Source organism: Hypomesus transpacificus, chromosome 3, assembly GCF_021917145.1.
Source record: "Hypomesus transpacificus isolate Combined female chromosome 3, fHypTra1, whole genome shotgun sequence".
In the NCBI taxonomy this organism is placed as follows: domain Eukaryota; kingdom Metazoa; phylum Chordata; class Actinopteri; order Osmeriformes; family Osmeridae; genus Hypomesus; species Hypomesus transpacificus.
In genome coordinates this window covers 11,633,812-11,660,465 of record NC_061062.1, presented here as the reverse complement: position 1 = coordinate 11,660,465, position 26,654 = coordinate 11,633,812, and the positions used below count along the sequence as shown (strand labels likewise).

The window sequence follows — 26,654 nt, the reverse complement described above, 5'->3', positions numbered from 1 at the left end:
TTTATTCAATTTGTATGTACTAAAATATACAAAACACACCTGCCAATCCAGCGGCAACACAAACAGTAAAGGGATAATGGTGAGAGTACCCTCTCCTTCCTTTCAAAGTACTACACTTATGCTAAAGCTCCAACCTAGAACTACACAGTATCTGCCCTGGGAAGAGCCTACTGTTCCTCACTACTGCACTGTGTTTCTCTTCACTGCTTGATATGGGCCATGGATTGAAATGTAGTGGGTGGCCACGAGAAGAAAGAAAAGACAACTGTACTGTTCTGTTTTACAGCTACTTTGGTAATCTCAGAGGAGACTAACAACATTATCAACAAAACACCACACAACATTTGATTCCAGACCTGGAGTCAGTGAAGTGGACACACTCAAGACCAGCGTACAAAGAGAATAAAAACATGTAAAATTGTAAAAAGATCAGTATCAGTACATTTAAACTTCTTTGTAATCTATATCTCTCAGCCAATGCATTCTGAAAAAGTTGCTTAGGTTTTATAAAGTATTTGACTTTAAACCTAAACTCGTATTAGTTTGTGAACCATGAAGGGTTTCCACTGTTATCAACTTCTCACTCAGTCCCCTCAGATCCTTTCACCCAATAAACACACTGGAACGCCACAGTGAGACTTTTAAGATATACCGTAGGCACTGTGCATGCTTGAGCAATGTCAAGCTTTTCTGTTTGGAATGAATGAAGTATAACATTGTAAATTCAAGTGGATTGAGAAGCAATCTTAAATAGTTTGTTTTGCTATGGTACAATTTCAGACACATTGCCATCTTTTGAATACCTTTATATCCTTTTACAGTAATTCTCCTATGTGAAGTACTGTAGCAGCTACAACAAACTGTCAGTATGTCTTAAAATTGTTAGGCTCAATGATAGTATAGTGCAAAAAATCTACCCAATTAGTAAAATACATGTTTAACACTGACATACAAATGATAGTTCCAGTTTCATGCCATCAAAAGAGGAAAACAGTATTGGGAGGGAAACAAGAGTTAATTAATAGTAATTAGTTGTAAATAACCCACGCATTCTTCTCTCTATGGATTTAAAATCCCTTGTAATAAGTGCCCTTTACTCTCCTGGGTCCAGCTCACTATTTCAAGCCCTCACAGACATACAGATGATTACTACAACAGCTATGTTTTGGGATTTGAGAGCTGTTGTATTGCCCCCTAATGAGCGACAAACGTGACCTTCAAGAAATCCACTGAAAGGTTTGAACAACTAAAACAAGAATGACGTCATCTCAAATGTCCATGTCTCCCATGGTGTGCCGCTGTGTTCCTTTGTGTGCACGGACAGTGCCCCCTGTCTGCCCCCTCGGGCAGTACACCTCACTGCTGGGTTCTGGCTCCGTGTCCATATCTCCCAGTAGGGCTCAGCAACGGGTATCTGGTGTCTGACTGTTCCCACGGTAACCTGTTTTGGAGGCAAGCTATTCTATCTCCCCATGTCTATAAAATCAACCAGCAGAAAGTCCTGGAGAAATGTCCCTCTTATTAGCACACACGCGGTGCACGGCATCCTCCAGCCCACTAGGGGTCCTCCTCCATGTCGTCCAGGTTGGGGGCCATGATGAAGTGCTTAGGGTAGGTCAGGTAGTGCTCGTCGGCATACTCCTCCCAGCGTGTGTCGTCGCTCTCGTGGGTGATGTAGCGCTCACCACGTCGCGTCTCAAACTCTCTAAGGTCCAGCCAGGTCTGGTAGTCCTGGAGACGAGGGGATCGAGAGCCTCAGTACAGGCAGAACACTACCTCTGCTCTAGTCTGGAGAACATCCTGACGTACGCTGGTATCAACCATCTTAAATTCCAGTTAACGAGTTGATGTTGAAAATACCTTTTAATATATTAAGTTGGTATTAAAAATAACATTCTAGAATCAATTCTACTTTAAAGCTGACAGTGACAGTGGACATAGGAGAATTCAAGGTGATCAGACCTGCATGTAGTACACTGTAACATTTGCTGTGCTTGTCAGGCTGGGTGTGTGTTACCTGAAGCCAGGGATGGCTGAGAGATTTGTCCACGCTGTACCGCTTCCTCATCTTCACTTGGAGCAGGTTGTTGATGAGATCTGTCGCTGTGGAACACACCACCAAAAATAGCTATCAGTGACAAGAACCTGACTACTATAGAAGTCAATCAATATCTTGCGGAATTAACTATGACCAGAACATGGGAGTATACTTTGTGCATAAGGGCAGTAGGGGAGATTTGTCAGTGTTTTCATGTAGGCTGAACCACACAGCAGAAAGGTCAGAGAGGGGGTTTCACCTCCTAAGCACTTCTGGAGGTGAAACCACACTGGCAGGCCCAGACGTGTGGGTGGGCAATGAAGCACTGAGGCTGCATGTCTGAAGCTGCAGTGTCAGACTTACTTTACCTCCACAATGCAGTACTAGTGTCTGATATTTCAGTACTGGTCTACCACAGATACATTTTAAACCATCTTCGTCAAGATTTGGACACATTTCTTTAACTATGTTACATAGAAAGGTCCAAGGTGGACTAAAGATTGAAAAAAGACTAGAGAAAAAGGAAATATGAGCAATAGGAACATTCTGGAGAAAATGGAACTGGTCCTGCATCCATACCTTCAGCTGAGATCTCCTTCCAGGGCGCAGGAGGGTACATGAAGGCAGCGTTCTGGATCTGGTCATTGATGTCCTCGTCCTCGTTGAAGGGGAAGGTGCCGCTCAGGCTGACGTACACGATGACGCCCACTGACCACATGTCCAGCGAGCGGTTGTAGCCTTTGCTTCGGAGCACCTCAGGCGCCAGGTAGGCCGGCGTTCCGACCACCGACCGCCGAAATGACTTCTCACCAATGATGCGGGCGAAGCCAAAGTCACAGAGTTTTACCTGTCGCACAAACACATCGACAACGCATGTGTTAGCACAAATAAGCTGAAGAAGGACAGGCACACACAAACGCACGCACACATACACAGCTTACCTGAGGGAAGGGTTCAGCAGAGGCCAGCAGCACATTCTCAGGCTTTAGGTCACAGTGGACAATGTTCTTGAAATGTAGATGTCTCAGAGCCACCAGAATCTACACAAAACAACAACCCAAACCCCTGTTAACCCACTCAAACAGTATGCTGTTACATAACTCCTTAAGATTAGATTGAATGCTAAGGATAACGAGAGTTGCATGAATATCTTAAAACCCATTTCAAGTTAACCAGTCTTTTTCCATATGGATGTCTCATCTCAACATCTCATCTTCCCAAACCATATGTATAGCAGGCTAATGCCAGAAGTATGTTTAGCAAGGGCCTGCTACCAAGCCACAATGCGCCTGGCTTCTGGCTATGACAGAAGTCTGAAGGAGACCACATCAGAGAAGGGCCTACTGCTGCTAATTGTAAAGTACAGGGTCGTGCCTAATAGACCTGCTCCTGTTTGGCCCCTGGGCCCCTCTGTCTCTTCTGTAATCAGGCCACAGAGCCACCAGAGCACTCCAGGCTGTAACACAGGGTGGGACGCCGCCACAAAACCATTCAGACCTGGTCCGTCTCGTAAACAGTCTCCCCCACCCCTCAATGCTTGCACCACAAGAATCAACAGACCCAGGGCTGAGAATGAGGCTCTTATGTAGATAAATGTACCACAAAATGGACAAAGTGAGGAGAGGGAGAGGAGGGAGGGAGGGAGAAAAGGTGAAAGAAAACAGATATACAAAGGGAAAGTCGGAAAAGAGGAATAAAGAATAGAGAAGTAACTAGAGAAAGATTGAGAAAATAAAAGAATCCCAGAATTGAGAACTGGGACAAAGAGAAATAAAAAAGAGAGACAGGGAGAGATTAATCTAGAAAGAGATGGATACGGACCTGTGTGACCAGAAACTTAGTGGTGCGTTCTGGAAGTTTGCTTTTCTCGCTGGACAAGATCATCTCCAGCATATCGCCATGGAGCTTCTCCATGACGACAAACACCCTCTCTGGGGTCTCAAACATACACTCCAGATTGACGATGCCTGGATGGTGTAGGTTCTAAAAACAAACCAAATTAGCCCTCTTTGTAAAAAAAAGTTCAACTGAACTGATTGTAAATTGAACATTTCTGACAATTCTACATAACTACCTGTAAAATGGCCACCTCATTCCTCAACTGGCTCTCTTGCTTGGTGGGGAACCTCATCTTATCAATCACCTTGATGGCCACATCCCTGCCAGTCTTCCTGTGTTTTCCTACACATCGACATATAATATAAGGTTTTATTAATGTCTCATTAATGCAGATCAAAGTGAGGTAATTGTTTAATAGTTCCCTACAGTAAGTGGTCGCAACAAGGCTAGATACATACCTCCATACACAATTCCAAACTGGCCTGACCCCAGCACCTCATCTGAAAAGATCTGGTAGACAGAACTGATATCCTGTAGGAACAAATACAAACCAGTTAGTTTGGTATGACTTCATGTTTATGTGCAAAAGTTGGCATGCAGACAGCAACAACAGTAAAGGCTACTGCTGTAGTGGATTTCAGTCTGGTTTATTTCAAGAAATGCAGAAGTATAGCAGTCAAAAAAAGAAAAAATAATAAGTATCCCTAACTTCCAAAATGTCGTACACAACATGTTTTAAATTTGGTATCTGTATTTGGTATCTGTATTTTATGCTCAAATGGGCATTGGAAAACACACTAAACACAGAACACATAGACAATTGTTGAATATTGTCAGAAAAAAGTTGTACTCACCACATTCTCCTGTATCTGGCAGTTGGATACAGATATGCTGATTGACAACTCTTCTAAAAAGGAGAAATATGAACACTAATTTATTTCCTTAACGAATTGCAATAAGAGATGCATAGCTAACATACATTTTCCAGCTTATGCATGTGTCAGCAAAGACAACCAGTAGCCCAAAAAACACATTTTCCTGTGCAATAACTACCTTTTCGAATCGATTAAGTAAGATATGTGTAATTGAATGGCCAAAACGTGTAGAATTTAATTCCAGGGATAATGTATGAGTCATAAAAGCATCTGTATAATGAGATAAATGATCATGTATTCAGTTTTATTATTATGATAATTCAAAGATCAAGTACATTCACTTGACAGAATCTTGCCCTGAACATAAATATTAAATTGTAATGAAGACAAAATTCCAATAATCTTTGCATCTCTCCTAATAGTCTAGTTAATATGCATGGATATTTAAAGATCAGTCAGTGGTTGAGTAAATGCTGCATGTAGGATGGCATTAGGTATGAACCTCTACATACAATACGAGTATGTCACTGAGGAACCAAATGGTCTCCAGTGATATGGTTCAAAACAATACATTTTTTCCTCTCCTTCTCTTCTCCTGTCACAGGTCTCCACAATTCCATCATCTAAAATAAGGTTCACTCCACTAATTACATTTTTTTTTTTCATGAAAAAATGCCTATGAAATCCTCTTTGGCTCTCAGAAGAATTAAACCAAGGTGTTTTATGGTACTATATAAACTGTTTAATCATTCAACAGATAATACTACTTAATATTCATGCTTCTGGAGTAGGTCTAAACATCTGACCTCTACAAGAAAGAGTGAAAGCTGTGATAAACTGCTCATCATCATCACCATTATCATCATCATTGTCATCAGCTTCAGACACCAGCACCACCATCCTCATCATTATCATCATTACGTCACCATCATCACCATCATCAACACCTTCCAGAGACGACAAAAAAGATTCCTACCCCCGACTTGTCCAAACCTGCATTCAGACCAGTCCTTTCTGAGTGCATCACTGTTTACTGCTTACTCACTGCAGGCTCTCACCTCACTTGACCTACACTTTTAAAAATCACCTAGGACTAAAGGGGGAAATACACTGCTTACTGACAGCAACTTTCAAGAGGGAGTCATACGGGCCAAATCCAAGTCTTGCTCACACAAAGTGGTCTAAATTCCATGACTCATTTGACCTAATTTTGTGCCCAGTTCTTGCTTCAGTGGTGACTTACATTTTCATGACAAAACCACCCCCTACTTTTGGTCTTATGTTACTGACACATGATACATTCCATTAGCAGCTTCATCCTACTGTATGTCCTACTAGTCTATGTAAATACAGGCTTGAATAAAGGTCTAACGTGGACCCTAAATAGAAGTCACAGTTTTGAATTAATACTGGGGAATCACATAAACAAGAAGTGAAGCGACACATGAAGTGACCAACCACTAGGACTAGAAACAGAACTATGCTACTCACTGTGATCCTTGCCATGCCCAGCGGCAGTTGCCAGGCTGGGCTGGGGCGTGACAGGCATTAGGGCCTGCCGGATGGCCTTCTCCCAGCCCTGCGCCACCTCCACACCCACGCCGGAGGCTGCCAGCGCCGGGCTGTGGTACAGGCCACCGTTGTTCTCCCCTACATAGTACACCATGGTGGAGGTGAGGATCTCAAAGCAGTGCAGGTTGCTGCCCTGGGCCAGGCTGTTATAGTCTCTGGCCTGCTCCACCTGGAGGATCTCTGATAGAGGGATCTCCTGAGGGGACGGAGAAAGAGAGTGGAGGAAAGGAGAGAGGGTGGAAAGTTAAACACAAGGCAGTTAGGTAGGTCCTAGGTCCTCTTACTGCAGAGAGAGAGAGAGAGAGAGAGAGAGAGAGAGAGAGAGAGAGAGTAAAACAAAGAAAGCACAAAGGGAGAGGAAGAGAAGACGATGCAACTTCATATCAGAGATAACCAGATTGAGACAACCAGATCTACAGAGGTCTGCAGAGTAACAGGAACAAGAGACAGACATAGCAAGACACCGCTAGCCATGATAAAGACGATAACAGAACAAGAAGCCCTTAACCACGAACAAAACTGGAAACTGTTTCTGCTGTGCCCCTGCCTCGATTAAGACTCAACCACGAGTCAGCAAAGACTCAAACTGAGACTGAGAGAAATCAAGCTGAATCAGTCATAATGTCACAACAGAACAAGGCAAGCATACACAGACTAGCAAAACAAGCAGGAATCATTTGTTATTATTACCTATAGAAATGAAGCTTTTAAACAGGTAGTAGTTTGAAAGTATAGCCCCTCTTGAGAGTAGCACCCATCCAGACAAAGTCTGAGAAAGATCCCAGGTTGCTGTCGAAGAGTGCAGTCTACAACTCTGTATCTCTCACACACACACACACACATACACACACACACGCACACAATCTGAATGAAACGCTCTGAGAACACTTTTAAAAGTCCCCCTTCTCCTCAGACTCACTCTGTCAAATACAAGAGGGAAGGAAATAGAGGAGGGAAGTCTCAAAGTCCCCAACCAATAGAAGCCTCCCCTTTTCTCCACCCCACTCCCTCTACCACCCCCCTCTTTTTCTTTCCTGGTAGATCAAACACAGGGTATCAAATGAAGTGATTGTGGTTAGCGGAGCCCAGGTCACATGACCAGGGGCTCTGTACCGCTCTAAAGCTCCAGCACCATAGCCACAGTGATTAGAAGGCAGGGAGAGCTGGAGGCCTCATCTGAACACAAGCAGCCAGGGCTCTCATCAGCCGCAAGACCCCGCGCTCACAGCAACAAGACATGGCAACCATACTCTTACACAGTCCCTCAAGAGAGGAGAGTGTGTGTGTGTGTGTGTGTTTGTGTGTGCTGGGGCGATAATCACCCAGAGACAGAAGGAAGCCCCCAAACCCCTATTAGAGGGTCTTGGAAAGAAACCACAAGTACAGGGGTCTCATCTTCAAAAGGATTCGCCCTTATGGCTTCCAAATGGAGAAGATGACTGCCATGCCTGGCGACTATGTGACTACGCTGCCACAGCTAATCAAATGAAGTGTATTGAGAAGACTAGATGGGAGCCACTCGCCAGTCACTAGAGATTACAGAGAAGAGACCCTATATGCATTCTAGCAGAAGTTTATGACAGATAAACTACCAGTGTCAGTCCAATTGTGATGTGGATGACATTCAGCTAGCAACAAACTAAAAAGACAGACCAGCCCATGTAAGATTTTGAAGGCGGAACTAAAACACAGTTACAAAGAAAGGTCTAGCCTTCAATTAGCCTTGTCAACGTCTTACGCAGTGCCAAGCGCCAAGTTGATAATAAAATACTCTATTACAGAGCCTTTAAAAACACCCTGGAGCTTCACAGGAGGGTGTGTCACCATGGTAACACCGGGAGACTAATTGATCCCTATGTGACTGTATGAGTACATTCCAGAACATTCAAAGTAGAATATTGCTAGCGGTAGTTTGACAGGTTCAGTTTCAGACAATTTAATATGTATACTTGTAACTAGAAAAACATGCAAATAAATGCTAAGTGTTCATTGTCTGGATGACTGTCTGGGAGTGCTCTGTGGAGGTGTAAAAGTCAAACAGCCACACACATACACACAAACAAACAAACACACACAGTAGAACAAATACAGATATTATGAAAATACCCAAACTAGAGGAATGGCGCACACACACACACACACATACACACACACACACACTTGAGCACATGTGGAAGCATTTACCTAGCAGGAGTGAGGTCTGCTGTCTCTCTCTGTCCCCTGGCGTCTAATTACTCAGGCTATGAAGTCCCTGTGGCAGGATAATGACTAGTTTGGGCACTGGCACAGAGAGGGAAGTGTCACACACTCTCAAGTTGAAGTTACAGCCTTGCAAATACCAAATGACACTGCTTTACATTGTGCCCTGATGAAACACACACATAGTAAAATGTATGTAAGACATTTTGGGCGTGACAAGAAGTTGAACCTGTCTTATGTGGGCCATTTTATGTTGTTGCAAATGACAGCTTCCAGAACTTGGATTCAGATAACCAAGTCCTCATGTAGAGATTTGGATTTATATTTAATACATTTAGTCATTTAGCTGATGCTCTTATCCAGAGCTTCGAGCGTGCAGAAAGTCTAGTGCTTCATTAAAGGAAGCACTACACTTTGTAACACATCTGACATCAATGTCCTCAAAACATCCACCAAAGTGACCATTAAAGGTCTGGAGATCCCTTCATATCAAAATCAGTCAAGACTTTCACCCAGGTAACCCCCCTTTGGACTAATGACACAGATGCTGACTAACTACGGCAGCAAAACTCCTTTGACTTTGTGAGCTGTTGACTGTGACAGGGCTGTTAAGAGAAACCGCAAGATTCAGACTGGGGGGTTTTCATGGCGTGTATCACTGTACTCAGAGTAGTTTACAGTTGCAACACCGCCTAGTCACCTCAGCACGGCCACACTTGGTAGCTCTATGTGCACACCCTTACAGTGACTAACACTGTTCAAACCTCCTCACTCAAATGATGTTGGTTTATTTTGGCACCAAGTATGGTACTTTATAATAATTGCATACACATATTAGGTTTTAGGTACTCTTAATAAGCACACCAGATGCTTACAAGATAAATAAAATGGACTATGTATTTGTACAGAATTTTGAACCTCCAGGGTTTGGCATGGAGTCCATACTCTCAGACAGGGTGATGGAAGGTCCTTCTCACCTTGTAGAACTTGGCCCCGGTGTCGTTCTGGAACAGACTCAAGCTCTTACTGTCCAGCCTCCAGTAATGTCTCTTCCTCTGTGGACCACCAGCAGATGTTAGACTCGTCATTAGTTCTCCATTACTCACACCTGTACTTGACACTAACACAATGCCTCACTAACACACTTCAAAGTGGACACAAACACAGCACAAATACTGGTTTAACAGCAAAGTAAGGCTGTGTTAAATGGATAAGCTGCTTATATAATCATAATAATAACAATGTATTCATTTAGTATTCATCCAAAGCAACAGAAAGAAGGGGATTTGAATGTACGACTAGATCTGTAGTCAAATCCTCTACCACTAAGCTATACCCATCTCCTTGTTATAACACATTTGATATATTCATCTCATGTCTTGGTGTGCCAGAGTACAGCAGTCCTACCAGGTTGTCTCTGCTGGTGTAGTGGACCATCCAGCCCTCCCTCACCACTGTGGAGCTGCGTCTCTTGCAGTGTTTGATGGACTGGACCACCCGCATCAGGGGGATGTTGCTGCTGGTGGAGGGGCTGGAGAACCCACACACATGTGGTATGAACGCACCCGCACACATCAAATAATATACAAAATGATTGAAATGTACTGTTCATTTGACTGAATGTAACAGTGATTGTGTTACCGGTCCCTCAATGTGACCTATACAGCCTGGACAGACTTACCTGATGGTCTTGATGGGTTCTTCGTCCTTCTCCTTGTCCAGGAACGGAGAGTCCATGTAGAACATCTTCTCATCTGGAGTGGAAGGTTCCTCTGAGTCATCCAGACCACGCCCACTGTCCACATCACTGCTGTCTACCTCCATGGTGCTGTCGGAGTCTGGCCCTGGGCTGGCGGGCTCTGAGGACACACACACGTACACACACACACATAAACACACAGACATATGCACTGACACACACATTCACCCATACAAAAACAGACACAGCTTACCTCCATTGAAGAAAACTTCACCCAAGCACTCTTTAGGTACCTTTGATGCACACCGCTTATGGCAGTTGAATCTACAATCTGGAAAGAAGAGACTCTACAGTCAGTGAAAGAGATGACAACAATGAATCCTATCACATTCACTAAAGTGCTAGGTCTAGATGGAAAATAACACAGATAGATATTAAACACACTGTCCACATACACACCAACCTTTGCACTGCATGCCCTGTCTGAAGAGGCCTTTGAGCAGGCGTTTGCAGTACTGGCAGATTGTGGGGCGTGTGTAGGTGTGGATGGCGAAGGTGTGTGGCACCTTGACCCTGCCCAGAACCAGCTTCTCCATCCAGATAGGCCGGCCACTCCAGGACAGGATCCGCTTCCCTGCCTCTTGGTGGGAACGTTGCTATGGGGCGACAGGAGAGAAAAGGACAGGAGGTGAGGAGGAAGAGGAAGAGAAGCAAGAGGAGGGAAGTCACACAGACAGCCATATTAACCAGACAGCACTGTAAAAGAACTGAGTGGTTCTGTTTAGGATGCTGTAGATGTTATTAATAAATCATCCAGAGGTCTGGAAACCATTAACAGCCTGGAGAGCACAGAAGCCTCCACATGACAGTCCACTGTACATAAACATAATCCAGGTTGACCCAGGCCTTAATGCCATCAGACTAATTACTTTTCCTAATGACCTTTCATAAGCCAAGGACACAAAGGAAAATATTCCATATCAAACCAGAGCTTATGCAAAAAGCATTTCATAAGCCATTAGTACTTAGTACTGCATGTGATGTTCATTTGGCTAAATTAAATACTTTGCATCGTTGTGGTATTTCGGAAGATACTCTGAGAGATTTGAGAATAAAAAAAATCTGTAACAATTTTGGCTTGGTCTTCCTCAGAATGTGTGGTTTCAAACGCTGGAAATTAGATTTTGTGCAGTCTCAGTCGAATTACAAATATCAGGTCAAAGTAAATCCTCCGTCAATTTTAATCAACATTTGGTGGACATAAAGAAGGTTCTGCTGGAACAGTGTACTTAATTCACAGTAACATTACAAATTAGGGATAAAAAGCTTGCCTGAAACTATAGATTATTTTATACAATCATACCAAATTCACGAGTAAAACTGACCAATCAGAACTTACCTCCTCCAGGACGACAACAGCATTCTCAGTGGGGATAGGCCGAGGAATGGAGAGGGAGGGTCCAGGTAAAGACACATTGGACAGACGTCTCTTCCTCACCCCGCTACAGTTGTTGGGGATCTTGAAGGCACAGCGCTTATGGTAGTTCAGGCCACATCCTAGGAGCATAGAGAGGTGGTCATGCAGCTACTGCAAGAGATAGCAGCTCATCTTAGCGCTGTTCATTATCATTACCATCATATTTTCTCCAGTATCATTATCCTAAATGGCCACAAGGGGGCCTAATTGATGAGACCTCATCATCAAAAGAGCGTTACTGTTAAGTAATAGGACACAGTCTGAGAGCAAACAGTCCTGAAGTTATGGCCCACATTAAAAACTTTCAAAAGTCTTCATTCTATCGTTCCCACGTGAATATGTAGCTCCTTGGGTGTTGTGCCATACAGAGCCTCTTCTTTTATATCTGAGGGCTCGCTGCATTCCAGTTAACCTCCCCTGAGGAAGGTTGAGTGTGTGACAAGCTGAATCCACCAGGGCCTGAGGAGCAGCACATGGTCTCTGAGAACTCTTGGAAGGATGAGACCTAGGCTTGGCATGACTACACTACGCTTCCCCCAACAAGACCATCTTGGGTTTGCACTTCAAAAGGCCTGCTTCAATGACGTGAGGAAGTCACACATTTTCTACTAAGAAATGTGCAATCCAGTTTCCCTTGCCCTCAACAGCATCTGTCTCTGCACATGCATCTGTCTATGTTTATGTGTGAGGGGTTCTGTGTGCAAACACTCATGGGTGTGTGGGTGTGTATACGTGTATCTACGTGTGTACGTGCGTGTAAGTGTGACCATGAGAATATTTACTGTGAGTGTGTGTGTGTGTGTGTGCGCGCTCGCATTAGTGTGTGTGTGTCTGTCTGTGTGTGAGCATTGGTGTATGTGTGTGTGAATGCTTGCGTGCGCGCTCACCTTCACATTTGAGGCCCTGCCTGACGAGACCCCAGAGCATCTCACCACAGTAGTCGCAGAATGTGGGGGCCTTGTAAGAGTGGACGTAGAGGGCGTGGGGGCGGATCTGGAAGTCTTCAACGGTGGCTAGAGCTGAGAACCACAGACAACTCAGACCCCAAACATGACCCAACTGAAGGAAAAGAACATGAACCCCAAAATCAAATACAGAGACCCCAACCCAATGAGGGATAAAATAAAATGGCACAGACGAGAAAAGAACATACATAGCAATTAGAAGGCAATGCAGTGCTTTCTGTTGAAACAGAAAAGCAATTTGCGCGGAATTCACGTTGTTTTATCGTGAAATTACCATCTTCATCTTTCATGTAATAATAATAAAATGGGGACCTTTTCAAACATTGCACGTGGTTTGCATTCAAGGGTCTGAGTGCTATAGCACGATCTTTCAGTAGAGGGCGCCACCACAACAACGGTACACACATGTCATCCTCGTCACCTGTTCCTCCAAGTGATCGGGCACAAGGACACAGTCGAGACCAAGAAATACACATGGAGACAGCGGCGGTGGTCCGTCACACATTCAACGATCCCTAGGATCCATTTAAAGTCACAGCTGAAATTCAGCCTTAATACACAGAAGCACATTTCTCCTTCATTTTCCATCCAGAGGAGCACAGAAGAGGTCTGGGGAGCAGGAGAGCTGTGCTCCATCTGCTACTTTGGTTTGGGTCTGGAAGCCCTCTGAGGTCATCCTTGGATGGGACTGTTAGTTCATAATGGGTGTGACTCATGTGAGATGGGCCTGTGAGTCAGACGTCTCAAGCAAACCTCTGTGATTGCACTCTCCATAGAGAGCAGGGCTGGACGTGTGATGCAGGTCGTCGTTCTCACAGTCCTCAGCAATCATTTATTTGACTGTGGGATTCGGTTGACCAACAAGGGAACCATTAACTTTCAAACTTGAGTTTAGTTGGAAGTTTTGTTTAACCGCCTTGCTGTGATGCTATAATTGTTTGTTTATTTGGTTGTGGTTGTATGTGTGATTGTGAGTGTGTGTACGGCTGTACTACAGGTGTGTAACTGTGGGTGGGTGTTCAGTTGTCGTCTTGATCCCCACACCAGGAGGTTATGCTAAACAACAAATGTGACCTCCATCCAATTAGATAGTAAAATTGACGTCCGTGAAAAGCTCTGTATACCTGTGAAACCATCATCTTCAGGAGAGAGCATGAACGAGCAGAGACAACGAGAGACCCTGAGAATGCACAGTAGAGTTCCCACTCCTTAGTTGGAGGACCAATGCAGATAGTCAATTGTGAGGTCAATACAATATTAAATGGATCCTGTAGTTACAAATGAAAATGTACAACTAGATATAATAAACAATAATACAATTTACGGAGGCAGCTACAATATGTATGTAAATCAAATAAAAAATGATACTCCTCTTCATCCTGTATGACAGCTTGTGTTAACAGTAATGTTCTTTTCAAAGCAACCTTCTGTACCATTTACCAACTGTAAACAAGTTAACACACACATACACCCATCCAAACATGAGAAAACAAAAAGCAGAGAAACAGATTTTCTCAATTCAGGAAAATATGAAGGCTGTTGGGCACATTTTGGGTCCGACTTCAAAGCAGGGAAAAGCTGAAGAAAGTCACATGCGATCAAGCTGAGCATAACTCCATGGCAGAGGGACCTGAAAGAGGGCATTCATGTTCCATCCCAAACACAACTGTGAAACAACTGGTCGACTATTTACAGTCTGTACTGCGTGAAACGCCTCAGGAGCTAGTTTGCATCAAACACAGACAATTGAGTGAATTAGGTGTTTTTTCATAAGCTCTAAGGCTAATATGAATGTTTTTAGTTTATGAATGTTTTTAGTTTTTAGTTTTGAGGGCTATCCATATCTTTTGTTATTAACTAAAGTTTCCACGGGCTGTAAAATATGGAATAGTGAGTATAAAAACAGGACACACAGACCCCCCAGCAGGGCAAGGGCTATTTAGTGTCTACTCTGCCTCCAGATCTGGCCCCTGCTTCTGAGCCTGTTTACACTCAGTAGGTCCTCCACAATCACTTACTGCAGCGAAAACAAGCTCTCGCCTTTGAGGCCTGAGCCAAAAACAAGCCCCTCTTTCTCCTCCTTCTCTCAGGGATGGTCAGATCCAGACTAACACTGGTTCCACAGAAATAAACAACAGGTTCCCTGAAACAGATAGGAGACAAGCTAAGCCCACGATGACAGAAGACAAAGTGTTGGATAAGATGGTTGATGTTTGCTGGAAGATGTTTTGTGTTGTTGTCTGCTGTAGCGCTGCACCAGTTTGGCACATCGTAAACCCACTACCAGACATAAGAAAGCAAGATAATTTAATACTGTTTGTTGTGACTACTGCGCTGTACATGTAAACACCTGACACCTGTTGAAAGGAGTGGGAGAGAGAGAGATGACCAGAGAGAGAGAGGGTGAGAGAGAAAGAGAGAGGGAGAGAGAGAGAGAGAGAGAGAGAGAGAGAGAGAGAGAAAGAGAAAGTAAGCGATAGACAGAAATACAAAGAAAACCAAAGGAAAAGCACAAAAAGAAAGAGGAAACCAATGGTCTCCTGACTACATCCTCTACTTTATGGGATCCAACAGTCATAGTCCCTCCCCGTCTGAATCCAACACAATGCTCCAGTCCCCCAGAGAGAGGGGGATATCCAGAACAGGTGCGGTCAGGTGCCTCCCAATGGAAACCGGAGCAGACCAGACTGAGCTAACAGCCACAATGGGTTAGATGCTGTCTCTAACAGGAAGCTGAATCACTGGTGACAGGAAGTGACTAACTGTCACTAACAGCGAGGAGAACAGGAGACAAGCTGTCAAAGCCTTCAGCTGTGAGGTGAAAGAGCTCCGCACCACAGGTTGATGTGAACCACATAAAGCACAAAAAGTCATAAGCACAAAAATACAGTACAGACAATTGAAAGAAGAACAGAGACCGGATTAAGGAAACGCAGGAATACTGAAATATGCAGCATCATTGCTTTACACTGTAGCAAACCAGGGGAAACAGACCAACCAATCTGGCACAGAGGGCGGGTCCATAGGCTTAGATTGGCGGAGGTGATAGAAGGAGTCTATTTGCCTGTTGAAATGCTGCAGCCACTTGGCACCTTGCACTGGTCACACCTGCAGCCCATCAGGTAATCAGGGGAGGGCATAAAGAAAGCCAGCTCAAGGCCGCATGGGGAGACAAAGAACCAGAGAGACAACCCTGGAGGAGCGTTGTTCAGCAAAGAGACTGGCTGGAACGAACTGACCTCTCACTTTGCTTTTAACCCCCACAGGACCACACCCCATGAAGGCCAACAGACCCCGGACGGGAAGAATCTTGATTGAAAGTTTGTCCCACTACCCTTACCCTGAGATCCATTGTCAAAAGACAATTTATGCTAACACCAAATGTCTCTGGGTCCTATTTCATTGTGAATCGGGCCTTCAAGTCCCCTGGGTTGCTACAGTATGTGAACAGTAATGGTACAGTAACATATTCGACACAGCCAACGGTCCTGACAGGGTGCAGAACTCACCAGAGAGGACCACCTCTATCAAATCCCCCTCATGGATCTCCTCCACTGACATCAGCCTCTGGAGGATGTTCTCAGAGGTCAGGTCATGGCGGAAGAACAGGATCTTGTCGTACATGCCGAAGAAGCCGCACTCAGGAAACTGGGGAGGAAAGGGATGAAGATTACATTACATATGACGTTATCTCCAAAGCGATGCTCAAATAGCGCATTAGAAAGTACAGCAGAAGATCAAGGATCTGTGCATATTTCTAACAGTATGATGATGATGATGAAGATAGTGAATACATGGTGATGTATGAAACATGTAAATGAAATTAAATCAAGTTAATTAATCAAATCAACATTTATTTGTATAGCCCTTTTTACACGCAAGCATGTCAGAGGGCTTCACATACGCCCATAGAACTGCCCCTCAACCAACCTAAACATACGTATATTCAGGATGAATACTTTGCGGGATGAAATCCTTGCTTTGCAGCTCCTTCAACAGTGCAACAAAAGTAACATAAGTGGATTGCGCTAAAGTCGGGAAAATGATCTTTGAGGCCATAGCCGTATGTAGTGCAATTTAGTCATTGTGTGCAAATAAGCAGCAGGTAGTACTGTCAGGCAACTAAGAGTGATAGATTGAGTCATCATCACCACAATGACTACCACACACATGCACAAACACACGCGCCCTCCTGCTCCCATTATGAACCTCTTCCTGGTTTACGTCATGAGTCAACGTGGTCGATGGAGAATTCAAAACACACTCAGTCAGGAAAGGAGCTCATGTCCAAAACCTTGTACACCCTTTAGAGGAATGCACAGACCCAAGCTGCAGGAAAGACCATGAAAATGGTAATTCAATACAGGTTCACACTTTGTCCGACACACTGCCAAAGCAGTTAGCTGACAGACTGCATTAATTTGATATTTTCCCAGACCCCAAGCTGCCTATTAGAAAGCTGTTACAGTCAACAGTCAACATCTAAGAAGAGTTGTCTCAACATCTCTGTCACAAGGTCACCTGCTTCTCCTCTGTCAGATGGATCTGCTAGAGATTTTTAAATCGTGTTTAAACTCCAGAAAAAAGCCCAGAGGGTCCTCGTCCTCTATCTGTTGTGTAACGACAGTGACTAGTGTTCTGATTATGAGCTGAGCATATGAGGCCAGTCTAGCCAGCCCCAATTCAGTGGTCTGGAGTGTGGCTGGGCTGCTTGGCTCAGAGCACCCATTCTGAGATCACATAAAGAGGTCTGTCCAGTAGCTCTGATGTAACCAGCGGGCCGGGCCAGGCCAGGCCAGGCCACGGTCGGGTCACTCTGCAACTCTGCTGCTGGGTATGAGGTAATGGCCCAGTTGACAGACACTAGTGTGTTAGCGAGAGAATAAGAAAGAGTGGGAGAGAGAGATAGAGATATCTAACTATAAAGGCAGGAATCTGTGTGTGTGTGATTGTGGTTCAATTATCTTGAGAACAGAGCACTGTATGAAGTTGAAATTTGCCAGGTATTGCTGAGAATGTGAGCAATAAAGAGAGATTTAGATCATGAGAAAAAGTATATAAACGTAGTAGTGTGTGCGTGTGTCTGTGTGTGGGGGGAGGGGGGGGGGGGTAAACATCCTGATAGATGTGAAGGAGAATCAGTAGCCAGGAAGTGAAGAGAGTCAATACGGAGTCACTTCCTGCTCCCGAGACCCACTGATCATGTCAAGATGTTTTTACACATGTGCCGCACACACAGTATTTGACACTTTAGATCCAGGCTTGTAATGAGTTTTAGTTAATAGGTTATAAGGCAACATAATTATACCACCAAAAATGTTATTGGTTAGTGTGTTTGTGTTGTACTTCATATTACGCCAAACTGTGTCCTAACTGCTGGACAAAGGCTGGAAAATCCTACCCACAACTCTGTGCCAGGCATGGCATCACCTGTCTTCAGTCCTACTGCCCCCTCCCCCCCCCCCCCCTCATGGAAGGATCGTGACTTTCCTTGACCCACTGTCTGCCAGTCGAGGGGAGGCACGGCTCATCGTCATGATCTCCAGCTTGGGGCTCAGATGAAGAGAGAGGAAGCGGAGGGATTAGCTGGATGTTTGGATGTTAGGAGGCTATCCTGGGGCTGAGCTTCAAAGGGGTCTTGGCTGCATGGCTACACACACACATACTTTACACACGCAAACTGTAATCAGGGCACACACCCACTCGCACACAATAACATCACCCTCACATAAGACATGATCCTCTCTGTATCTCTGCCAAGCTAGGATAATGGAAGGTCCACCTTGTGCAGCTGTTTCCCTTGCCAGGGTCACACACACAATGACCGCTGAACAATGCCAGCCGCACCATCATGGCCAATGAGGCCCCTGGGCACAGGGGTTGGCACCAGGACTCGGCACGGGTGATAAGGACACCTGGACCCCCTAAAATGCTGAACCATGGACACAGACTTTGACAGCAGGAAAGGGGGGAGCCAGTGGTGGTGTGTGTGTGTGTGTGGGTGAGTGAGTGTGTGGGTGAGTGAGTGGGTGAGTGAGTGAGTGAGTGAGTGAGTGTGTGTGTGGTGGGGTGTGAGGGGGGGTTACGTCCATTATTTGACTGCATCATCTGGATCATATGCTGTCTCTCAGCTACTGATAAGACAAATCTAACCCCCTTTTCTAAGCACCATGCCATATTGATATTTAAAACCTCGATGCCAAAACCTCCAATTAGGCTGCGTCAATAGCCGTCAATAGATAAAAATGAGTGATCATGTTGGTTCTCACCAACACATGGCCAGGAGTCAGCAGGACTGTGTGAAGCAGCAGTAATTGACCCATTCCAATAAAAACAACACTTACATCTAAAAAGCCTCCCCTGTCCCTAATACGTAACAAACATGAGCCTGTTGTGAGGCTTATGTAACTGTATCCATCACCCTGCACATGGTTCCCCAGGGGCCTGGTGTGTTAGGCGAGTTTGACCAGCCTGACTGCCAGGCCAAGGTGACTCGGGGACTGGAGTTGTACACCGTGTGAGTTTAGGACTTTGGGGGTCAAAGGGTCGAGGACAACGGAAGACAAGGACACAAACCCACACATCCACACAAACACACAATTACAACAATGTCCCTATTGTTAAGTTCTCTGCGCCTATGTTTGTGAGATAAGACATGGTCATGCAGATGTCGTCGTAGAGCAAGGAGTGTTGTGAACTACATACATAAGATTCCAGAAACAAAGAAGCCACTGTGTGTGTGTGTGTTTGAGAGAGCGAGAGAGAGAGGGAAAGTTGCTTTCTTGTGCTCGCTTCTCCTAAAAGGTCTTTGCTCTACAACTGTATTGAAAAGGACACTGGATGGCACACACACATTCACACACACACACACAATCAACAAGGACACGCGCCTCAGAATGGAACATTTCCAAAACCAACCCCTGCTGCCCTACACACACATCCTAACACCCTGTCACACTTTGAAGTGATTAATGGTATATGAGTCTCTCCACCGCGGTGAGGGGACATCCTTCCTGACACCAGTCAAAACTCATAACAAGGCTTTCCTCTACACATCTGACATGCTTGCTCTCCAAACACACACACACACATACATACTGTACATGCACACACATTCTCTCACGCAAGCACAGACACAGACAAGCACATGCATGCACACACGCACAAACACACACAAAGACACGCACGGAAGCACACACACGTGCGTACACACACACGCATACAATATACACACACACACACTTCCCCACTCCTGCACCAGCAACCCTGCCCCAGACCTGATGGAGTCACCTCCTGTTGGCTCCCCACTGCAACACTTTCCACCCTACATAGTTCCTCTTCCAGCAGGGGAGCAGCTGCAGGCCAGGCTGCAGGCCTGAGTATTGGAGAGGACTTTACCCAGGACTAGCTAGCACAAGCTATTACACTGCACAACTATGGGCTACTCAAACATAACAGTAGCAGAGATAAGTCCTTCATTGATCTGGTTTGAGGTAGATACTGCAGAACAAAGCAAGATCTCAGGATTGGTCAAAAGATGAGAGGAGTGGATGGTGTGGATGGTCGGAGGCTGGCTTCTAGGTAAATTAAGGCTGGGCGGGGTTTATGGTGAAAACAGTGTTTTACTGGAAGTGTTTCATAAAGCCTTGTAACATGTTGTGTTTATAAACAATGGAGTAGTTCCCTGCTAGAAAAAAAGTATTGGTGAGCTGTAGTGGCTATGTGGACACAAAACACAGTTGACATTTGAAAGTCAGACATCCAGACAGCTCACACACACACACAGACCATAAACACATACACGCACATGCTTTCTTTTGGTCTTCTTTTCACACACACACACACACACACACACACACACACACAAAAGCACACATACAAGCACACTCACACACATATGCACGCATACACAAATACACACACTCACACACACATTGCTCAAGACCAAGTACCATTGTGACTGAGCAGCACTTACTGTAAGTCTTCCCATTTTCAAACCGTAGGTCTAAAGCTCCACACACAACCATTGAGTCCTACAGCAGCACAAAAGAGACGGCGCGACCACACACACGCCAAAGACATCGGCATGGCCCGTCTGTGTGTGAGGTCCGGGCATCAGACTGGAGAGCAGAGTGGAAAAAAGCTTTGCAGCGGTAAGCTTTTCTTAAACTGACTAATCTGCCATTGATATGCTAAATCCTGTTAGTGGAAGAGGAGAGAGAGGGTGGGGGCACATGTGAAATATGGGGCCTTTTCATTGAGAGCCAAAAACAAATAGGCTTGACAACAGACATGGAAAATCGACTTCTCCCCGACAAGACTGATCTGCCGTGAATGAAAAACTTCTGGAGATTTCATTCCTCTTTTGATTGTGAAAAGGAAAAGGGAGACTGTGTGTCTGTGAGCGAGACTGCCTCTGTATGCCGTGTGCGCCATGTGTGACTGCCTAGCTGCGCTCATTGTGTGTGTGTGTGTTTGTGTGTACATGCGTGCGTGCGACGAGGGAGAGGTCAGAAGGTGTCAGCTATCACAGACAGAGGGTGGGTGGTAACAGAGTAGCTCAGCTTGAGGGCTGTGGTGCGCTTTGACCACACACACACACAAACGATTAGAGGGAGGAAGGGATGCTGCCTGACCCCAGCAGGCTGACACCTTTATGAGCCTGGAGTCTAGCCAGCTCCACAGTGATGGACAGCCACTGCAACACAAGCTATGTTCACACCATCAAACCAAGACTTGTAACCAAAGTGTGTGTGTTGCACTAGGAGTTGGGAATATATTGAAAATGTGCTATGATGTCCACAAACTGGTTTCTAGACATTTGTATTTATTTATTAGTGAATGAATACAATGCAATGGAAGTGAGTATGCAAGAATGCAAGTTGCACCATTAATTCCATAAAATAAAATGGCAATCCTATCTGGCTTCAATACCAGCAGAGGTCTGAGTTCATCAATGTAGAGTTCTCTGAGCCACACTGCCAGAGGATGGGGAGAAACAGACAATGTCATAAGACTCGGGTGTTACACAAAGTGTCTCTATCCCCTGTAAAAGCACCCATTCATAGATGTGTTGTGTGATTTTTTATCAGGGCTAGGTAACCAGACCACACAGAGCTAGAAGCAGGAGGTATGACATGGTGACTCCTGCTACCACCCCTATTGACTGGAGTGATAATGAAGACATGGTTTAGGACTAAGCATAAAGACTGGATACATGTACCGTCTATCAGGCAGTGAAATCATTCTTGAATTGATGAGGGCTTTAAAAATACTCAACTATCTCACCGGGTACAGATCCTATTCCACACTTAGCGTCAAACTTTGAAGTAGACAGCTGTCGTCCAGAGCGACACGCAGTTATTTTTCAGTGGTGTTGAAGTGTTTTAATGTTGAATAAAATGTCAAACTTGGCACCACATCTGTGGAAAATGTATTGAACTTCTCCAAACTATGCATACAGTAAGCTGTTTGAGCATAGGTGAATCACAGGGAAAGTAGGCCTAATTGGTTTGTGTATGTCGCATTAACCACGTCTACCTGAATTTAGTTTAATTTCTAATGTTTCCCTGTCTCGAGGGCGTTTGTTTTATTCTTCATTAGAATATTTAAAAAACTGTAAACAATTGGAAGTAATTGGAAACAGCTTTTCCCTTTGACTTGGCATTAACATAAACCCAAAACATTATTTTCTGGACGTTTTAAATTAATTCTAACTTTGATTGACAAGTCCAGTATGTTCGGTATTGTATATCTTTCGCAGCTCTTACACTCAGTTTTAGAAGGAATTTAAGGAGGCAGTAAGAATGGAAAAACACTTTGAAACATAAACTTATGGTTTGCCCACAAGCAACAAAAATGACTAGTACACAAACTGAAAATATAACATCTCAATTGGCTGTCTGGTTGCCTTGGTCTCAGTTCAGATCTGTTATGCTGCACAAAACCACACCATACAGCAGTCTCTCTAGTGTTCTGTTGACTGGGCTTTTCTGTAAACCAGAGAGCAACATTTTTCCATATCATTCATTTAAGTGCAACAAGAACGATTACAGAAAGAAATATGTGCACATTCCCTAACATGCACACACACCCAACATGCGCACACACACACGCACACAAACTCAATTATCCTTTGTGAATGACGGCAAAATTAATCCATTCTTTCAACACCATTGTTGACAGGCTGCGATGGGGCAGCCATTGTTTAAGATGGGAGAATGTTCCACAATGCACCCCAACACTGGGTGTGGCAGTTGGCGTCCTGAACACACAGCTATCAAAACAACAAAAGTCATGACTTTCAAAATCACTCATCTTCCAGAGATTACTGTCCATTCTCCAAGATAGGTGCCTTGCTAATCTGATAATCACGCATGTAACATATACGCATTCCGCTTCCCTATGGCATGGGCGTATTGTATAACACAGAGCTTATCTCCACAGGCCCATCTCTCACTTTTAACAAATCCTTCCTTCCCTTACTCCATAGGAACCAGGCAGCCATATTGCAAACCCATATCATCTGCTATAGGCCTGGCCCTCTTCCCCTGAGTCCATGGGTGGAAAGACAGAAGGGAGGCAGGCTTCATTTGGACACTGCATTACATAAAACGATTTGCTCCCTGTTCGCAGGCATGGGCCAGGGCAAACACCGTACAGCTGGAGCAGAGAGGCAGGTTGTGGAGTGCACACATGCCCATCTGTGATATACTGTAATGCAGGCCCATATGGTTCCTATTTGGTTCGCAAGCTGTAGTAACACTCTATGGACCTATCCTTTCTCTTCTCTACTTCCAATGTCATCTGTGTTTACTACTCCATGTTGCTCTATGGATTTGACCCTTTCTGTAGTCTCTCCCTCTTCCTCCGTCTCACTTACACAGACACTCGCAGAAAAGACTAGGCCTAAGCAGCTACTTTTCCCCACAAGTGGAAGAAATAACAGAGAGAACATCCATCATGGTACCAGACTAGGTCCAGTGAAGAGATGTGGTGGAAAAGAAACTAGTGTGCTGAGAGACTGGCTGTTTCTTTCAGACTGTAGCATAAGGGACATGTCTTTGACGTGGTGTGGTGAATCAGACACTCAGCTCATATGACCATCTTATCCGAGAGCGAACTGGTGCTCAAATTGTTCAAATCAAAGGGAAAAGACACAAGTAGAGTTATATTGGACACAATAATGCCTCTGTGTTGCTGGGTATCCAAATGTAAGCCTTTGTAAAAAAAAAAGTATTTTTAGAAAAGCCCATCAATTTTGTCAGATAGCACGAGTGCTAGCTGTATTCAGCTGTAACGCTTCCCATTTCTCTACTCCTGACAGGACTTGGGGAAACACAACGGGCCGCATTGGCACATTCCTGTCCTCGGCGGATCAAGGGTCAACATAATGACAGAGTAACTTATTGTCCGACCACTATCTCGTCTTCTCATTTTGGCCCCTGGTCCGAGAACAGTGTGATCACCACAACTCCGTCCAGGCTCCTCCTGGCCCGCCTGATGGGAAAAGCAGCCGCAAATCTTGAAATCTCGCCAGGTTTTCATATGTAACTCATTTGTTGCTGGTGTGGTGCTCTTTACGTTGCAAACTCTAAAAGGTATTAGTACACCAAGCGCTGACAAGGTGAAAGCCCAGCGCTAACCGCTGAGCTTATAGGCCTAGGCCTTCCTCCAAACCATAAACCAGTGTTGTCATAAGGAGAGGCCATACACCTGCCAGAGTGGACCTGCTTCAGCTATCAGGAGAAACCATTTGGCCACATATCCCTTACCTCATTTCCATGAGTAAGAATGATACTTTTCATCCTGTTAAGGACCCAATTCCAGTATGTGGGGGTCTCATATTGTAACCTTGTGAAGTACAGTTTTAAAAAGTAAAACCACAGCGCATTTCACCCACAGGGATTTCAACTTCTAGCCTTACAGCATGGATATAGACAAAGAGCTCCATACTACTACTGTGGTCTATGAGCTTCCAGCGCAATAACACAGCTCTTGGCAACTGCTATGCACTTGTGATGAGGTCGCCACTAGGTCTTCAGACACTGTCTTTACACAAGCAAATAACTCCTCTCTTTGGAGTTTGTGTGTCTGCGTGTGTCTGCATGTGTGTGTCTATGCATGTGTGTGTCCATGAATGTGTGGATGTGCGTGCATGTGCGAGTGAGAGAGAGAGTGTATCCAGAGGCTGGGAAGAGAAGAGGAAGGATGAGTCACAGGATCTAAACAACGGGCAGAGAGACGGCCATGTGATCTCAGTCACTGCTCCAGCACAGGCCCTCAGCTCTGTGACTTAGAGCCCCTTAGTGACCCTCCTATAGACTCCCACCAAGATGATATACCACTTCTTCATCAGTCCCCTCTGGCTGCAGCAGAGCCAAGGGATCCCAGTCAGGTCTTCACACAGAGGACATAATCAGGGGAGGGCAGTATTAGATTTATGCGGCGATGACACTGGTGAAGAAGGAGATTTTTCTCCTCATTTGACTAAGCTTCAGGTCATGGGATTTATGGTGAAGTGTTGAGGCCCAAATTGAACACAGGAATTGGTTTCATTTGTGGGTGGTGACTCCTAACCAATGCTGTCTTGCCGCTCATGTGCTGAACTACCTGTGACAGCTAAACAGTGTAGCATGTCCAAGGCATGTGGATGTGGGTTTTGAGGCTCCGTGTGTTGAGCGTTTGCGTCAGCCATTCACTTTTGTTCGTTCACTCACTCACAGAGGCAGAGGGCAGTTCCTCCTGGCGCTTTGAAAACACTCAACTGAAAAGTGGTCGGCAGAGAAGCCATGTGGACCAAGCCACACAGACAACTAAATACACGACTGAACACACTGTTCTCTTCTACTGACCACAGAGGGAATATTGTGGAAACTGGGAGAGGTTCTTCTCTAAAGTGTGACTGATCTTTCTAGTTGGCGGGACACAGCGACCAACAGTACAACTGATCATTCATTGCTCCAAAAATTGTAATGAAGGAAAACAAGAAGTAAGCTCAGACAATACTCAACTGGTACTCAACGTATTCTATATTTCACCTTGCTTCTTGTTAAGAGATTGCATCAGCAGTTCCTCGGTGGCAGGTCCCAGCCGTTCCAGGCCCCCTCACTCTGTTTAAACACAGCAGGGTTTCTGCTAGCAGGGTACCGAGGCATTTCCTCTGCCGTCTCGTTATCAGCGTGACAGATCACTCAGGGAGCCCACAGACAGGAAGAGGCAGGCAGGGCTGAGAAAACACCTCGGAGCACTGCACGTTCAACCTGCTGCTGACGCAGGGATCGATCATACCAGCAGAGCTGCCGAAGGCTCACAGAAGCCCCAGGCTTTGTTTGGCTCTCACTGGGGGAACCTGTCCCTAGTAACATAATGCTTGTGTCTGTGTGTGTGCGTGTGTGTGTGTGTGTGGGAGGGGGGGGGGGTAACAGCTCCTCCATTGTTGTGAGTCTATGACACTTTGACTTCTGTAGATTCCCTTCACCTCTTTAGTGAGTTTGAGGGGTATAATATAGTTACCGTGTGTTTCCACTGTAAAGAGATATGGGCATTTAAGGTCAGACTCCTGACTTTGGTCTGACAGGACAGTTAGAAGACCAGACAGGGCGCCACAGCTAAGTACAATAAGCTAACTTTAAGTGAAAAACCATAACTCCAGACAAAAAGAAATGTCTGTCTTTGCAAAAGATAAACTGTCCAATCTCTAGGTTTGACAAATGTATTTTCATCAATCACTGACTGTAAAACTCAGGTCACCATGTTTGAGTCCAAAACAATGCAGTTTGATGTTGATTATGTAGCTGCTACATCAGTGTAATTACATTTTTAACAGATTTAATCAGAAATAATGGAGATTTTAGTAATGCTAGATTATCTCCTTCTCTAGCCACCATTGTTCAATTTTACAGGCTGGTGAAGGGCGTTCCTGCAGCCCCCAGATGCTCCCCATGTGTAGGGAACCCACACTGGTGGTGGGGTAAATTCCACGGCTGGT

At 44.9% G+C, this 26,654-nt stretch overlaps 1 protein-coding gene across 2 annotated transcripts in view; it reads right to left on the bottom strand.

Annotated features, from left to right (window-relative positions):
* prkd3 (protein kinase D3) overlaps window positions 1–26,654 on the bottom strand; it is a 33,380-nt gene continuing 6,726 nt past the window's right edge. The window contains exons 2-18 of one of the 2 annotated variants that reach the window (XM_047050483.1): window positions 16,174–16,312; window positions 12,587–12,718; window positions 11,622–11,779; window positions 10,686–10,878; window positions 10,476–10,553; window positions 10,205–10,382; window positions 9,931–10,054; window positions 9,501–9,578; window positions 6,244–6,520; window positions 4,732–4,784; window positions 4,336–4,408; window positions 4,113–4,219; window positions 3,860–4,021; window positions 2,980–3,078; window positions 2,618–2,885; window positions 2,018–2,103; window positions 1–1,731 (exon numbers count right to left, since the gene is read on the bottom strand). In XM_047050483.1, the coding sequence (XP_046906439.1) occupies window positions 1,558–1,731; window positions 2,018–2,103; window positions 2,618–2,885; window positions 2,980–3,078; window positions 3,860–4,021; window positions 4,113–4,219; window positions 4,336–4,408; window positions 4,732–4,784; window positions 6,244–6,520; window positions 9,501–9,578; window positions 9,931–10,054; window positions 10,205–10,382; window positions 10,476–10,553; window positions 10,686–10,878; window positions 11,622–11,779; window positions 12,587–12,718; window positions 16,174–16,312 (2,379 nt within the window). In that variant the 3' untranslated portion in view covers window positions 1–1,557. The remainder of the gene's footprint in view (window positions 1,732–2,017; window positions 2,104–2,617; window positions 2,886–2,979; window positions 3,079–3,859; window positions 4,022–4,112; window positions 4,220–4,335; window positions 4,409–4,731; window positions 4,785–6,243; window positions 6,521–9,500; window positions 9,579–9,930; window positions 10,055–10,204; window positions 10,383–10,475; window positions 10,554–10,685; window positions 10,879–11,621; window positions 11,780–12,586; window positions 12,719–16,173; window positions 16,313–26,654) is intronic. The other variant, XM_047050492.1, reaches the window with a different exon arrangement.